The 16145-nt window shown below is 40.5% G+C and overlaps 3 protein-coding genes across 7 annotated transcripts in view; 1 reads left to right on the forward strand and 2 right to left on the reverse strand.

Annotated features, from left to right (window-relative positions):
* Window positions 1-14526, forward strand: part of LOC111261079 (uncharacterized) — a 16122-nt gene extending 1596 nt beyond the window's left edge. Inside the window, exons 2-5 of one of the 5 annotated variants that reach the window (XR_015311343.1) lie at window positions 697-825; window positions 1264-1428; window positions 2383-3562; window positions 14392-14484. Coding sequence is in view for 2 of the 5 variants with exons in the window: in XM_086968557.1 (XP_086824683.1) it covers window positions 801-825; window positions 1264-1428; window positions 8375-8559 (375 nt within the window). In the remaining 3 variants the exon portion in view is untranslated. Of the gene's footprint in view, window positions 1-696; window positions 826-1263; window positions 1429-2382; window positions 3563-8374; window positions 8665-14391 lie in introns of those variants that run through there. The other 4 variants (XM_022834303.2, XR_002680770.2, XM_086968557.1 and 1 more) reach the window with 4 other exon arrangements.
* On the reverse strand, window positions 7203-11295 carry LOC147753398 (uncharacterized). Its single transcript, XM_086968556.1, has 2 exons — window positions 11164-11295; window positions 7203-9735 (listed from the first exon to the last, which is right to left on the reverse strand). The coding sequence occupies exon 2, from the start codon at window positions 9713-9715 to the stop codon at window positions 8681-8683; it is 1035 nt and encodes a 344-aa protein (XP_086824682.1). The 5' UTR covers window positions 9716-9735; window positions 11164-11295; the 3' UTR covers window positions 7203-8680.
* Window positions 11381-16144, reverse strand: LOC111261078 (uncharacterized). Its single transcript, XM_022834302.2, has 4 exons — window positions 14379-16144; window positions 14002-14116; window positions 12092-12470; window positions 11381-11523 (listed from the first exon to the last, which is right to left on the reverse strand). Exons 1-4 carry the CDS (start codon window positions 14543-14545, stop codon window positions 11381-11383), a joined length of 804 nt encoding a protein of 267 aa, XP_022690037.1. The 5' UTR covers window positions 14546-16144.
* Window position 16145: the final 1 nt, after the last annotated feature.

Here is a 16145-nt window from a genome sequence, read left to right on the forward strand (position 1 = left end):
TATATATATATAGCATATATAAGTACTTGTTAGGGTCCGTTCTTTTTTGCTGTATTTGTCATTCTTGTTGTTGCTGTCATTAAGTGCCTGGGTGGAAATTGTGGCGAAGAACTATTTACATGGCAAAGCCTCCCTATGCCTGACCTTTTTTTTCTGGGTGAATTCCTAGTGGATCTAACTTGAGTCATTTAATTCCGTTTATCTGCCTTCGATTTTATTCGTTCTGCCTATTTTGTGCCCTGCAGGCAGGGAGCAACTAAACATAGCGATACGGCGTGTAAATTGCATTATGAAACAAGTAGGCGTCGGGAGAGGCGTTGCTTTGGAGGCCAAGCGTAGATACGCACAATGGACACGCTGAAATGAGCGTTTGCTGTCATTTTGTTTTAGTCCTTCTTTTCTTGATCAAGCCAGCTTTTCTTGATCTTTGTGGAGCTAAGGCAGTCCACATAGATTCTTGTAATTGCTCTAAGTGAGTAGAGTTTATAAACATAGGGCCAAATCCAGTGTTTCTTCAAAGCTACGTTTTAGGCAAAGTAAAGGAGAACTGAAAATTTATGGGAACTATTAAGGCTTGAGGACAATGCGTTCATATAGAAATGTAGACTATTTATTATTTAAATGTTATCGTACCTCCTATAGACTCTGTATAGCCTTTTTTCGGTTTGTTTGTATCTACTGTAACGTAAATTGCAGACGATAGCGTAGCAGACAACAGCTTAAATCAACCAGTTCAATGGCCCCTCCTTAGCGCCCTCTGATGGCATAGTATTATCAACTAAGAGTGCAAAACAAAAAGGATGCATTTGGAGGTGTGGCAGGAATGTGAGTGGAAGATTATAGTAAAAAAATTTATATATCGCTTGCCTTAGTTTTAGTTGACTCTTCTTGTTACCCTTTTGTTCGGTTTGTTTCCTTGACGTTGGTATTCATTATATCGTAATATAATTACAATACAATAACAATGCGATCATAAGAAGACGAAGGAGAACTCCAATAATATTCTTAATAATCATACTATCATCATCGTCGTCATCGTACTATTAAGCTCTGTCATAATGAAGGTTGTATAGAGAAGCTCTTTAGTTGTCCCTCTTTCCTTTGACTCTCTCATTTTCCCCTATGTTCTGTTTTATTCTGTCATAGATTAGTTAGCAGTTTCCATTGATAATCATACTAATAGTAATACTGTACTTACAATAGTCATAATAACAATAAAAATAATAGTCAGCAATATTATAATTTCCATTATACAATATATAGCACTCTGGCGTGACGTGTGGATGCTCTTCGCAAATGGAAGTTGGCGGTATGCTGTGACAAATATAAACGAACGATCGCCAAATCGCGTGAGGTTTCGTTTGTCTGTACTAGTTCCATATGGTCTGATACCCTCACGGATGAACTCCATGCGTTCGCCTCAAAACGGTACAGTTATTTCATATGTATGTAATATTAACACGCAGACATCAACAGACAAGACCGATGCTACGGATCTTAAATTAAGACATCAAGCGGAAAATCAGTAGAAGTAGGGTTCGAAGGTATCGCTACGATACAGAAAAATCTTGAGTTGTTTCTAAGATAAACAACAGATAAATGTTAAAGGCATACTGCTATTATTACTAGTAATAGGCAGAAGATGCTCTTATGTCGGATGAGTTAATATAACTGGAAGAGAACGCGTGCGATGTCGCGCAGTTATTCACACGAGTTTCAATCTGATCATGCCCAGTGATCTGTGGCATATTCACTACTGATATGACAACTAATTAATCAAGTTAATAATGGGTCAAGTTGTCGTGCAGCGTCAAATAGGAAACTTGCTACGTCATTAGGTGAACAGCAGCGAACAGGATTGAGTAGGCGCAGAGCTTCTGCCATGTCATTTATAATAATTGCAATTGTTGATTCATAACATGTCTCATTATAAGCAGTACTATAATATTATTATAATAGGGTCAATGCACGCAGTCATAGACTATATATAATAATAATAATCGTAATAGTAGTAATAAACATTATTATTACTGTTACTGTGTCATTGTTATTATTAGTTTATTTGAAGTAACAAACAACGGGCTGCTTATCTCTTCTTTCTGTTACGTTGAGTGTTGTTGTTATTGTTATTGTTTCGCGTTTTGTTCATTCGTACCTTCCTATCTCATATATATATATATATATATATATATTAGTCATCGGTTTCATTATGTAACTCATTATCATTATTATGTTTTCATCAATGTTATCCTTAATTTTTCATTGCTAACTTCTTAATTAAATCATCATCACTTATAATATAATTATTATTATAACGAACTATATTATACCGTTATATTTTCAATAGTGTTGTTATTAATTCTTCCCTGCGTGTGTTTTCAGAGCATTCATCAGCAACTCAGTTCATTTTAAGCCTCGCTTTTGTGCACCCGGTTCCTAAGTTCATTAACCGTCTATGTGTTAACATCCATATCTGTTATTATTATGTCTTATTAGGTATTAATAATAAGCAAGCAGTGCTAGTATTCCTAAGTAGAATTATTGTTATTATAATTATTATGAATGTAACATGGCTTGTCTTCATTATTTTTTTTCTTATGTCTAGGGGCAGTGTTGCACCTGTTGCACCGTTCGGTTTGTTTTATTTTCAATGTCCACCTCTTTCTTTCACAAAATCGCTAAGTATTTGTTCGTCTAAATCGCTCACCTCCTCTGTCGCGCTTTTATTTATTACCTTCCTTGTCTCGTATAGCATCTATTACTTTCTTCTAGCATTTTTTATTTGGTAACACACACACACACGCACACACACACATATATTTTATTGATTTACAATTACGTTTTGGCATAGTTGTCACCGGGGAAAGGTTGCCAAGGGCCGATTGGCGGTTCCTTCTGAAGTGCTTTCTTTTCTCGGTGACCGGTCCAAAGTCAATTAGAAGCTTACCGACTGACTTCGATCCTCACGGTCTATTAATTACGCTTATCATCATCGCTCAACAGTCAGTGGCAAATTATTACAATGCATGTATGTTTGCTGGGGGATTTGTTGGCAGGGGTTTGTTATATTTGCTGCCGTCCTTCACACTGAAAGCCGTCACTTCATTTTCTCATAAAGTTTCCACCTCTCAGGCCTTGTGTCTCTTTTATCAGTCACTGTGGCTTCTCCACTGCCGGTATGACAAGCTTGTCTGGCGAGCATCGCACGCCATAAAAGTCGATCGTCATTGGCAGTATCGTGCGTCGAGACTGACACTATTGTTTCTCTCATTAGCTTCTACAGATGGGCAGTGTCAATAATTAGCGGACCTATTTTTACAAATTGGACCGGCTTGTTTCTCGCATTACACCGTTCTGGTTCGCACTCGCTGCTATGAATTGATCTCTCATACTGTGTATCCCTTGAGTTGTCCAGTTTAAATTCCACGAGATCCGCCATGGCAATACGGCTGATGGTGGGTTTCGTGTGTTATCATAAACAAAAAAGGGCTCCACCCCCAGTCATCAACAAACTGTAGATCACACCATCATTCTCCAATGCCCGTTCATCCTATAACAAGAGGTTAGTGTCGAAGAGGCATATTAACATTTATTCCAAGCTAGCACTTGCATGTAGCTAGTGGTTGTTACCCTTTGCTTTTTTTTGAATTTCTTTACTCAGAGCAGATTACCTTTTTTCTCTCAGGTGAGATTTTATTGTCTGTTGGACATTGGATTTTCTATTTTATTCAGTTCCAATCAGGTAACCGTTTTCTTGCTGTCGAGTGAATACCCACATCTTCTCCTTGAATTCATCTCGTCAATAGATAACTTGGGCTAGTATAAATTGAATACATAGTGTGACTCTCTGTACGTGTGGTCTAGGGTAGCACTGTTAGTCACAGCATTGATGAGTTTGTGTGATGGGCTATTTTCGTTTCTTTCTGTACGAAGATAAATCTGTGAAGGACTAGTCCATGGGTGGTGACGGTCTGATTCGATTTGAATTAGCACAACTGACCATTACGCGGTCATTGTCATTTGATAAAACAATGGGTGCATTGAGTTGCAGCGTTCTACAAGAAGTCCTGCAACTCATTGAGCTTGGTAAATCAGCAAGACCAGGAAAACGTCCTTTGTCAACTTTTAGGTATTTGTCATCGCAAACCACCCGCGACAGTCGTCTTCCTATTGCCTTATTCCTTTTTCTTTGTTTTGTCAAATGTTCGACGCAAAGCTCACAGCTACTCGAATTCATTGATTGTGAGTTGCTAATTCCTAGCTCTTCAGTCCGAGAGCATGTGCACGCGTCTGTGGTATTATAGTGATAATACGATTTTACCCATTTGTTTGGTTGCTACCAGCAGCTAAATAGGAAGCGGCGCTTAATGGTAGAAATAATAATCAAGCATTGTTTAACGTTTGAGCAGGTGAGGAAGCAATTTGTGGCCAATGCATTGATGTATATACATCTATTTTAGCTAGTTGGCTCGCCGGTATTCTCGTTATTGTTGTTGTTCTTAGTATTTTTCGTAGATATTTCCATTTGGCCTGTTTTTCATGTTATTCTCGCTGTCATCGCAGGATGTAATAATATCCCCCTTTGGGTTTAAAGGAATCACATTGCATTCTGCCTTACACATCAGCCTCGTGCCGGAGTCAATCTTTCACCTACGCATTTTGATCATCAGCATTGATTGAATTCATCATCATCGTCATCGTCATCATAATCATCATCGTGAATGGCACTATTTTCATTATTCAGGCCAGTGGAGTTTTACAGTTGTAAGGACACGGCTGCGCCACACCTCATTGAGGGCTAAGCTCGTTATTCTAAGCTTTGACTTTTACCCCTCAGACTGTGTGTGTGTGTAAATGTATGTAGATGTGCTCTGCTTTCACCCCACTTTTCTTCGCTGCAGCGCCTTGCACCAATATATAAATACACCTGAACGAGGAATGTGCAACCAATATTCGGTATAGGATTAGCCCATTGTCTACCACCAAGGTGATCTGTTTAATGCCCTTGTCTGGTCTGCGTTCGTTATCCGTTCCTCAAACAGGAGCTAGCTCATAAATTTTATCGGCTCCATTATATAATATAATTATTATAAGCCGCATCCTTATGGGGAGTATGTCACGTGAACACCACTGGCACTTACATTGCACCAGCATCTTGGTTTAATCCTGACTTGAAGCTATTGCTTGCGTAACCATGCAGAGTTCAGTTCCGCTAAAGATATGATCGAATGGTCAAAATGGGCAAAAGTGAACAATTAGACGATCTACGTGATGCCAGATGATCTTCTATGTCACAACCACAGCGACAGTCCACGCGTGACGTACTGCTCTGGATATTGACTTCAACAACTGACAAGAAAGATGAACTTCAGCAGAAAAAAGAAACGGATTTAAAAGCACTAAACGTTAGTTGTTTTGACGTAACAGTGTTACATACATCACTTTGCTTTTCGCTTATTTGGCAGATGGCGTCAGTCCCAAATTGTTTTTTCTAATCGAGTGCCGAATTAAAAACGCAAAGAAACCAAAGTATCTAGGCAACGCCCATTTCGTTCACTTGATTTTTTCCTAACAAAATAAATTCTAAATTGTGCTAGATGTGTTGATATTGTAGCAGTTGCTTTAAATGAAAAATGCTACAATCTTTCTAGCGGCAACATTTGTAGCCATTTCTGAGGTTTCCAACTTCCCGATGACCACATTGAATTATCGGCTGTGTATGTACGCTATTCGCATTTAACTAAACGGGTAAGCGGTCCCCATAGGATATACAGATTTTTCTCTGTCACTACAAGTGAAATGATTCGAAGTTTTGAAAAGTTTGCTAGCTACTAATTGACCATAAGTAGGAAAATGCCTTAAGGATTAGTTGAAAATCTATGCCAAAATGTTGACTCGTTCAGTCGTTCAAAAACGACCAGATTGTTACTAGTTGTTTGTTGTAAGACCCTGTTTTCATTTGGTAATCAGCAGCAGGGCATCACAGGGAAGTTATGATTAATTGGTTGTACGTAAAAACACAACTATCGTTCTTGATCGTTCGGCCAGCCGGAAACCACATTAAAGGGCACTGCTCGCTCGCGTATAATTTGATCACAGACATTAGTGTCTAGGTCTCTTTGTTGAGATTGAGTTACTTAATTAGTTGTTATTAGTTTATTATAATTGTTATTTATTTAACGCACTTCTCAGCTTTGTCAGTATTACTATTGTTAATAATATTATTATGATTAGTAGTGTTGTTATTACTGTTTATATCAGTTTGTCGTTTCTGTCTTCGTCACTCTCGTTTTTTCATTACTTATCATTATAGGTATTTGAACGTAGTTAGTATTTGCATACACAGCTACGTTACCGCAGTGTCTTTCTTTCCTTTCTTCTATTACTTTTGTGAGCAATTAAACTTTTACTTTGTCTTCTGTTTACGTGATAACTCACATTACGGTATATTAGTGGCTAATAATCTGTACGAAGGTAAACGTCTTGGTAATAATGCAAACGGAAGCCAGCGTTATTTGTAGTACGGGGCTTCCATTGTAGTGTCGCCATATTTTACTTGTTTTCCTTTGATGTCTTCGTTACGAACGTATCAAGGTAACGCTGTTTCCTATATCTACTCATGTTATAGTCGATTCGATGTTGACAGCCCAGAACGTGAAGCGTCAAGCAGGTGTCGTCTGCGTGTTCAGGTTAAGAGGCCCAGCCAGTTTTTTAATGACGATGGCGTCGGCGTGGCTCTTTTTCAATTACAGTTACACAAGTTGTGTCAATCTGCTGTCAATCAAGCAAGCCCAAGTTAGATTATTCTTTAATAAGGCTTGTGGCTGTCAAATCTCATTTATCTATAGCAACCAGAAACGACTTATAGTATGCCTATCACTTTGGAATCGTAATTTTCGAGATCCTAGTTATTTGGGAATACATTACTTTCAGAACGACTACTAAAGATTTAATTTCAAAGGTGGTATGAGGGGCCAGTATAGAACCAAGCCAATCACTGAGACACTGTTTTTTTTTTCATGTACCTTCTATATAACCCACAATAGGCTTTTCTCGTTCATTTTAATCAATAGCTAGGTACTGGAAACGTATAGCTTACCGTTGTAATTATGTCCTACCTAGCACATTTCAATGCATTTTGCTAATTCATGTCTAATAACTTACCATTTGTTATTATTCTAATGAAAGCTTTACAACATATCTGCCACGGTTCAAACGCTTGATTTATTTTGATAATCGTGACCTTTAGTGAAATATTTGTTGCAGTGTCACAATGCCATGAGTTGGACGCGAGATGGCCGATTTATACTTAAGATTTTGTACTATATTTACATCTAGTCCTAGTTTGATTAAAATTAGTTACTATTACGATGGTGTTTTCCGATGACATTAAGTTGTAGATTTTTTTAGCAGATTGATCTCGTTCAATGTCCGCCGACGACGGCGAGCGCACGAGCAGAGCTGGCTTATTGGTTCACTCGTCGCCTCTGCCACATAGCCACTGCCTAACGAGCATCCTCGTGTTTTTAGAAACGTTAGTGTTACACTCCTCGTCGACATTTTTATTGTACCTGTTATTGCAGTGTACTGGCCTTATTGCTTCGTAGGTGTGTGCGCGCACGGGTTTGCATGTTGCAACACCATTGTCCATTATTATCATTGATAGATGTATTTTTTTTCTGGGAATATATGTATTTGTCTCTATTGCACATAATTGCCTATCGCAGCAATCACTCTAGTTGATTTTTAATTTGTATATATTACTCATTATTAGTTTAATTGCTAGTAGCTTTCTGATTAGTCGTCTTTGGGCCTCAAGGTAATTTGGCTTCTGCCTTTTGTTCAGTAATCAACTTTGCTCACAATCGGTTGTTGCTAGGTTTTGTTTGTTTTTCGTTCTGCCGCTGTCGCCGTTGTCTTTTATTGTTTTCATCAGTATTATTGTTGATCACGCAACGTGTTTGGAGGAGGCGTTCATACCGCCTGAACTAATTTGCGTCAACGTTTCTGTTTTGTTCAAGTTGCATTTACAAACGCATGACTCTCCCATGCCTTGTATGCTTCTCGTATTGTTGCTAATTAGCATTCGTCCTTCCTTGTTGTTGTCTTATCGGGCGCAGACAGTGACTCCTCCATCTAATTCGGACACGTTCTCGCCAGGTACTTGAGTAAGCCGCATGCACCACTGTCTGCGTACACTGCTCTGTACATGTAGCGCAAAGACGTTCGCTGAACGCACGTATAGAGTCTGTCGTAGCAAATCGTATGAGCCAAACGATTAGAAGACGACGTAGAACGCAATTTTTCTCAGGACGGTTGGCTTTCCCCTTTCTCTCTACATCTATGTCTTTTTGTGACTTTTTTCCTCTCCTAGGTCTCTCTATCCCCAGATTGGAGAAATTCATTTTAGGCCTTTCGCACATTGGCTTCACTCGGGTATCGGTACAAGCGGCGGTCACGTCATATAGATGCATGGAAAAAGACAGAACAGAGACGACGAAGGTAGGGGTGGCTGACGAGAGCGAATCACTACCAAATCACAGGCGGAAACGGTGGTAAAAGTGGCTTTGACGCTAATTAAGTTCATATCGTCAGTGCCTTCATTCCAGCCAGTTGGCTAAGTCGCAGCAAAAACCATAAATGTCGCTAATGTGTTGAAAAATTCGAGAATTAACAAACGCTATCGGCTAGAGGTTTCGACTTTGATGCTGCTACTGTTGCCGAAGAATAGATAGTTTTTGCAGGAATCGGGGCACCAGAACTTGCAGGCGACGACCAAAATGGCTAAGAGCACTGTTAAGACGAAAGCCAGCTTGACAATCTGTCGGCAGCATTCTCCACAGCTGCACCAGCAGCAACGGGTCCGGCTCTTTTCGCGTTGGCGTCGACGTTGACGTTCGTTTTCAACGCTTTCGCATAGTTCGTCATACGTGATGATCGTGTTTGGATAGCCACCATGACTTTGGTGACCTTCGGTGATTCCCTGTAGTTGACCAGGGTAGCGGCTTGTGTCGTAGTGTCCATGGCCACTCGCATGCCCATCACCGCTGTGGGTGGCGTAGGTCGAAAGGCCCTGCGTACGCCCAGGTCGTCCGGCATGGTGATGTGCTGAACCCGATGTCCGATGGTCATGAGTACTGACGGCGCCAACGCGCTCGAGGCTTTTGTGCGCCGCAACACCTGGCTGATACGTGCTATGTGACGAACAATAGCCTTGCTGCGCCGTCGACAAAGTCGAATAACTGGGATGTGAGGCTTGTCGCAGGTGGCCTCTGTGATCTCTAGGGCTTTGACTTCGAGTGTGTCTGTTTCGTGGAGGCGCCTGCAGAAACTGGCCAGAGTGTTGTGCTAAAATGTTTTGTGCTCTCTGAGACATTGTTGCTATTTGCCGTGTGGTCGTGGCGTAATCTCCCGCTCCGTCAATTAACGTCTCCTTACTACGTGTCCGCACCTGCTGTTGTAAATGACCTGCCGTTGTTGTGCTGAGCGGCAGTGTACGGCTAGCTTCCCCTCGCTGGCTACCCGTGATGCTCCCCTGAGGCTGGATCGTCTGGTAGATGGCGTCTCCGGGCGGCAGGGGAGGAAGTGGAGGCAACGGGTCGGTAGGCGCAATGTGCGACTGCGATCGGTGGCGCTTATGACGCCTGCGTGGCGTAGGCTGAGCAGAAGACAAATCACTGCCTACACCCGTAGCGCTTCCAGGCGAAGGCGCCATGACGCCTTCACGGCACAGGTCTGTAAACGATGCGATTGTGAGAAGTTATAATAATGCTATATATTGACGTAATGGCGCCGATACTACAATTGATATGCGAGAGAAGCGACTGTAAGCTGATTGCATGTAGAGAATAATAAACTCACATTTCGAGATATTGCTTAGTAATAAAAGTCAACGTTAATAACTAGATCTTTATTTTTCGGAGATGTCAGATCTAATGACATCTATCGAAAATAGTTAAAACACTACTTGAATGCTAAGGACTACAACAGAGATGACTTTATTCATAAAAATTTTGTGGAAGGAGAAAAAGAGAACCGACAGTGGCTCTGCCGATCCGGCCCAATATGGCATTCATACACAGGTTTCCAAGTTTGAAACGAAGCTTCTCTAATACAACTGTAGTACAATCTAGAGACCATTTGCACAGTTATTATTAGCAAAAAACCCACCCTCGCTATAAACGAGACATGCGTCAGTCTGTGCCGCTCGCCAGGGAAGAGTCAGCCGAAAGCATCGAATCAGGCAAAAAGTTACTTTGGTGGCAATGCCGAATTCATTCGGACGGAAGTTCGTAGCTGTAGTAGATACCAACAGTATCTACTACCCGAACAGGAAATAATGAATGCGGTCTTGAAATTTTGATCAATAAAACACAGTGCGGCTACTCAATGAAATCGTACGTTCTCATTGCGGAAAATGTTAGCAGTGGCTTCGGCTTCCATATTCTCCATATTTAAACCCATATAAGTTTTATTGCTTTCATGTCTTAAAGAGATTGATAGGCAATTTAGCGTAATCTAGCGTCAAAGAAGTAGTTGATAATTGAGATTTGACATCAAATGCACAGCCTTCAAGATACAGCCAGAGCATTGTATTGAATTTAGCAATCAATAAAAATAAGTACACGTAACGCGTTTAAAATGTCGTACAGTTGAACTTACTAAATAGCTCCAGACAACCTAACGGCATGTCGCTTCCAGGAAAGACCTTTTTTTGATACGGACTTAGAATTAATAAAGTGATCGTGTGATTAAGTATCATTTCGTTTTACTGGTAAACTTGCGTAGCAATATAAACAAGTTGTGCTTAAATATGAAATAGTGGAAATTTAATTTGTCGAAATCTTAGCAGCACACGGCTTCGACGACTGCATGATCCTTTATCCTATAAAATCTAAGCTATTCTTCGTATATAAAATGCTGTACATTTTTTGTTTATACGTTCAAAATGTAATAGTACGCAAAAATCGATTATAACTTAAGATCACCTACATTAATATCTGTTAGTACAACCTAGATAATTGTTATTTTGAGCAGAGCGTTAATTACCGCCTCAACTTTCATTTCACAGCTTTGAATTCGAAGCAGACGTCCCGTCCAATTTTCTGTAATATTATAACAAATTGTGTCAATGAAATGCGGTGCGCTTCTCAGAGGTCTTACCTTCAGGGGTGCTGAGACTGAGCTTTTTGTTAATATATCTGCTGGATGATGTGTCATCTATGGCTGTTGTCGCAACACCAGCTGCACCTAGCAGCTGGATACCAGTGTCGGAAGACAAAGTTGTCGGTAGTGGTCGTTGTTGTTGTTGTTGTTGTTGTTTTATTGTAGTTGCTGAGTCGAATGGTAGAGCAGAATGCAAAGTGTTCTTAGGCAGGGACTAGAAGGACATCTCAGAGTGCTTCGAGGAGGGTCGTGACGGGTCCCCCATCATTCCTACACCCCCGCGGCCGCCCGAAGGAACTCCGCCCGAAGCTCCAACGTGGCTCACCGGGGGCGGATGCGTGTGCGACCGGTACGACCCTGCAAAAGACGTCCAAACCATGTTTTTCACGGATTTCCAAAACGTTTCTCGAAAAAGTAACGAAACGAGGCGGACCGGTCGCTTAGAGCTCACAATGCATTTTATAAAGCAGACTCAATGAGCGTCAAGGAAAAAATCCCGTACCTTTCAAAGCGTTAAGCTTTAAATATAGGATGGGCATGCTTCATAAGTATAAGATTACGGATCAGATATGTTCGTATATGTGCTTGTATACGAAAAAATTTTATGAACTTGCTCATTTAATTAGTAGGTCTGTAAGGTATTAGGTTCTGTTGGCACAGCCAAACCATGCAAGGGCCATACAACAACGGGTAAGTTTCCCAGTGGTCTACATTACTGTTTTTTTAACTTTCCTTTCTCCTGATACTTTCTCGTGTCTGCTAACCTACTATTCGCTCAGCTGTAACTTAACTTTTGGCCCGTGCTATATGTGAGTGTATGAGTGCCCGAGCAATCAACCATGAACAGGTCATATATCGAACATTATCGCACATCAACGCGGCTATTCCACCCGCCCCCCCTCTTTTTCACTGCGTCCTTTCTCACCCTGAGGATACACCCCTGTGCCATGTTGCTGCTGCTGCTGCTGTTGCATTTGCTGCAGGGACTGATGATAATGGTGAGCGGCTGACGCAGAGGGGTGTTGCTGCTGCTGCTGCTGATGTTGTTGCTGTTGTTGTTGTGTTGATGCATGGTGATGATGATGATGATGTTGAGGCTGTTGTTGATGATGCATTCCAACGCCGCCGCCGCCGCCGCTAACTCCGTGGTGTTGCTGTTTCATTGACGTGCTGTAGATAGGCTCGGTCTGGTGGAAGCCTGACGGGGGAGGACCATGGCCGGGGGTTGTGGCACCTCCTCGGTCACCTCCTGTCGATTGTTGGCCAACCACCTGGTCCGCGCCCAACTCCAACAGTGCTACAACCTTGAAGATCACAAACAGAAGAAACGATGAAACAAAACGATTTATCTTATACATTAAACTTTGGAGTAATCATGTGCTTCAGAGGAGTGATTTCCTCAGAGTGGTGTATTCGGCTTTTTCTGAAACTGAACACTTTTCTTTTCGTCGAATGCTCTTTATGATGCATATACGCAAAATGCATATAAATCACATTATTCAGTCAAGCTGTAAGCATTGCCGAATAGATATTACGATCTATACACAAAGTTGTCTTCGTTTGCTGTCCTCATCGAACACAAACACAGTTCCCCCCTCTATCAATCACAACAGCCAACAAGGAGCAGCCTGTTTTTCACTCATTGCAACTGGAATCCTTTGAACAGGCTGACTCATCCTTAGGTTGGCGTTGTGCAAGGTTCGGATTCTGTTTAAGTATTTCTACGGTTTCCGCTGCGCACTCTGGTTTACGCTTTCAACTCGTTTCAGGTCAACGTCTATGTCAAACAAGAGATTTTAACAATCGGCTAGAAATCTGTCACGCTTTCACGAGTTTGCCTTTACATTCAAGCATTATAAATTATGCAGGCCTATAAGATAGTTGGATTTTTTTCTGTTATTGTCCGTGTCCCTTTAGGGTAGCAACCCTATAGCTAACTGTTTCAAAACTAAGGCCACAACATTTTCATATGCGTCTTCCACGAGCGGCAGAGCAGTATATGTTAAATTAGCTTGCGAGGGTACAGTTTCAAATTTGTGGCCCTTTTGTAAATTGGTCGATAAAATGGAAGAGTTGAGAGAATGAGTGTATGTGTGTTACCGTAATATTAAACATACATAAATAACATTAAAGCTAAACTCAGGACCGTCCTAGTTATCCTTCACGCAGGGACAGGTCTATCTCACAGGGACAATCCCGTTATTGGCACGAATCGCTTCTGGTACGTTGTGCGAAAAGTGCCACGGTATGTACGAATGAAACTGATGAAATGTAAAAAGCAATTCCTTTGCTTGTCGACTAATTTCTATGATGAATGATTTGAATATCTAAGTGAATTTTCTGTCTATATATATATATATATATATATATATATATATATAGCTATGCCTCCAACGATAGCGTATCCTATTTGTTGTGCTCAAAAATAGATTGTTTACAGCATATGTCTCCATTACATATTTTAGCTGGTGAAATTCAACTAACAGAAAATTTAACAGAATATCGCTTTTTATTTTCTCATTCAGTGAACTTTTTATCGGACAGATCTGGGTATCATCTACCAGGACGTTAACATCGATAGCTTATGACCGTGCCTCAATGCAATATTTATTGTGACCAGTGGAAAAGCTAACTGATATGATTATTTGTTTAAGCTAGAGCTGCATATGAGCTTGTGGCACATGTGGCAGACTAGGTTCGATCCGGGCATAGACCCCGTTTTATGATGGCAGTTCGCTGTATAAAACACTGTTTAACGGCAGTATTGGATGTAAAATTTGAAACATCTATTTATCCGGATATCGTGTACTATAGTTACGAAGAAGTGATGTCTACCTGCTTAAACTTGGCGCGAATCTTGTGAAGTTTCTCGAACATGTCATCGTCAGCTACCGTCTGTTTCGGGAAATTTTTCGTCATTTCGAGGAGACCCTTCAGCGCAGCTAGTTTTCTGCAAAATATTCGAGTTTGATGTGTTACTATACTAAAACTCGCGTTTTAGGTGTTAAATAGGTATGATGAAGGTTGGCTAGATGTATTTTATATGCAAGACTGAATAAAACTATACTATTTTTCTACTGCAAGATCATAGCCATCCGAATGAACGAATGACGACGAGGTCGTTTGCGTTTTGAAACTGTTTAATAGCTGCTTACTAAGTTACCGATGTTACACAAACTAACGTTTGCTATCTTTTATAACGTGCGTCTTACCTTTGCTTCGAAGGATCTTCATGTTCGAGGATCGTGATCCACGCGTGCACGAATCCTTGATAGAAGCCCAATTCAGTGGCCAGCTGCGCACCTCGCTGTAAACCTAACTGATAGCCTTCCTTCCAGCCGACCTGCTCTCCTAAACCGAAGCCCCGGCTGAAGCCCATCTGTCGATATCGAAGGTTCGCCGTGTCTCTGTAACCCGCCCGCAGCACAGGCAGTGTAATTCCGTCACGCACTATAGGTATATGAAGGGAAGATGATTTATGGCTATTATTGTACTGCCAATATTCAATTCGTAGTATTGGTTGTAAATTTATAATTCGATAGGATTACATGTTCATGTGTATATGGAAAGAAGTTCAATATGGAAAATGTTTCTGCCGTGTATTAACCTTATACTTTCACTTACGTTATATATTCAAATAAATGAAAACCGGCACAACTAAAAAAAAACTTAATTTGATACGTAGAGTAGATTATTAGGCAACCACAGAAGTAGGTTGGTGGATTAAACTGGGATATCGACAAGTGACGATATCCAACTGTGTGAATGGCAGTATAAATAAACACGTGTTAAGACAAGTGATGGTTTCCTTGCGGAAAGCTAGTTGGCTCAATTTAAGAGACGGCTGGTGTCGCTACTTATTAGCAATAGTACTTTAAAGTTATTTGTAAGGTTCATATCATTTTGTCTTATACTGAACGAGTTTCGAACGGTTAAAAATTAACGTTTAAATACACAAAATTTGTTTGGAAACGGTCTAAAGATAATTCTGTTCTTTTCGTTGCGGAAATTTCGACGTTACACGCGCTCCTCGTAATGGTCGAACAGTACCGAAAAAAAACGATGGAATTATTGCGAAAGTTGAGCGAGACCATAATATTGCCGAACAACTCAGCATTCACCTTCAGTTTCAAACCTTTTGAATAAAACTGGATGAAAATAGGCTTGATGTTTGGATGCTGCACGAGTTTATGCAAAACGAATTTACCCATTTTACGTCCCTCTATGAAATTGTACAAAAATACAAAGATATCTAGTCACTTCTAAAACGGCTAATTACGAAGGATGAAAAACACATACAAATAATAATAGTGGTAATGTGTAAATGAGAAAATGCTTCACTATCTGTGACCCAGGCGGGTGTCAAAGAAGCTGACGCTATGTGTTTAGTAAAATTCGAAAGGGACTGTTAACTGTCGCTACCTGGCAAAATAATTAAGATTTCTACTGCCAACAACCGACGAGATTATAACAAGCTATTAAGCAAAAGATGACCGAAATCAGTAAACAGAAAAGGCGTCGTCTTCCACCATGACAGTGCAATGACATACATCTTTAGACGCACTGCGAAAATCGATGAGAAATTTCCACGCACGCGCCGTATAGCTCTAATCTTACACCGTCAGACTATCTATCTGTTTCGGTCTTTGCAAAACTTTCTTAATACCATTCATTTGATACCGATGTATCGTCTTCAGCAGAGAAAAGCAAACATTTTTCCTCACAGTTGTCCGCTTTACAATAAACAATAAAAGTTCTACAGTGACGGCACTATAGTGTAATTAGAAAATCACAGCAGGTCATCCATCAAAATAGCGCATATATAGTTTAGTAACGTTGTTCCAGAACACACAAAATGCGTGCTTCACTTCTGGTTTATAAGGGTCAATAGTTTTTCGTCAATATAATGTAAATAACCTAATGCTAAGACTTGCAAATAAGAGATTTAGTTCATTATAATAAAAACACCTTTAGACAAA

Source organism: Varroa jacobsoni, unplaced genomic scaffold, assembly GCF_002532875.2.
Source record: "Varroa jacobsoni isolate VJ856 unplaced genomic scaffold, vjacob_1.0 scaffold_517, whole genome shotgun sequence".
Classification (NCBI taxonomy): Eukaryota; Metazoa; Arthropoda; class Arachnida; order Mesostigmata; family Varroidae; genus Varroa; species Varroa jacobsoni.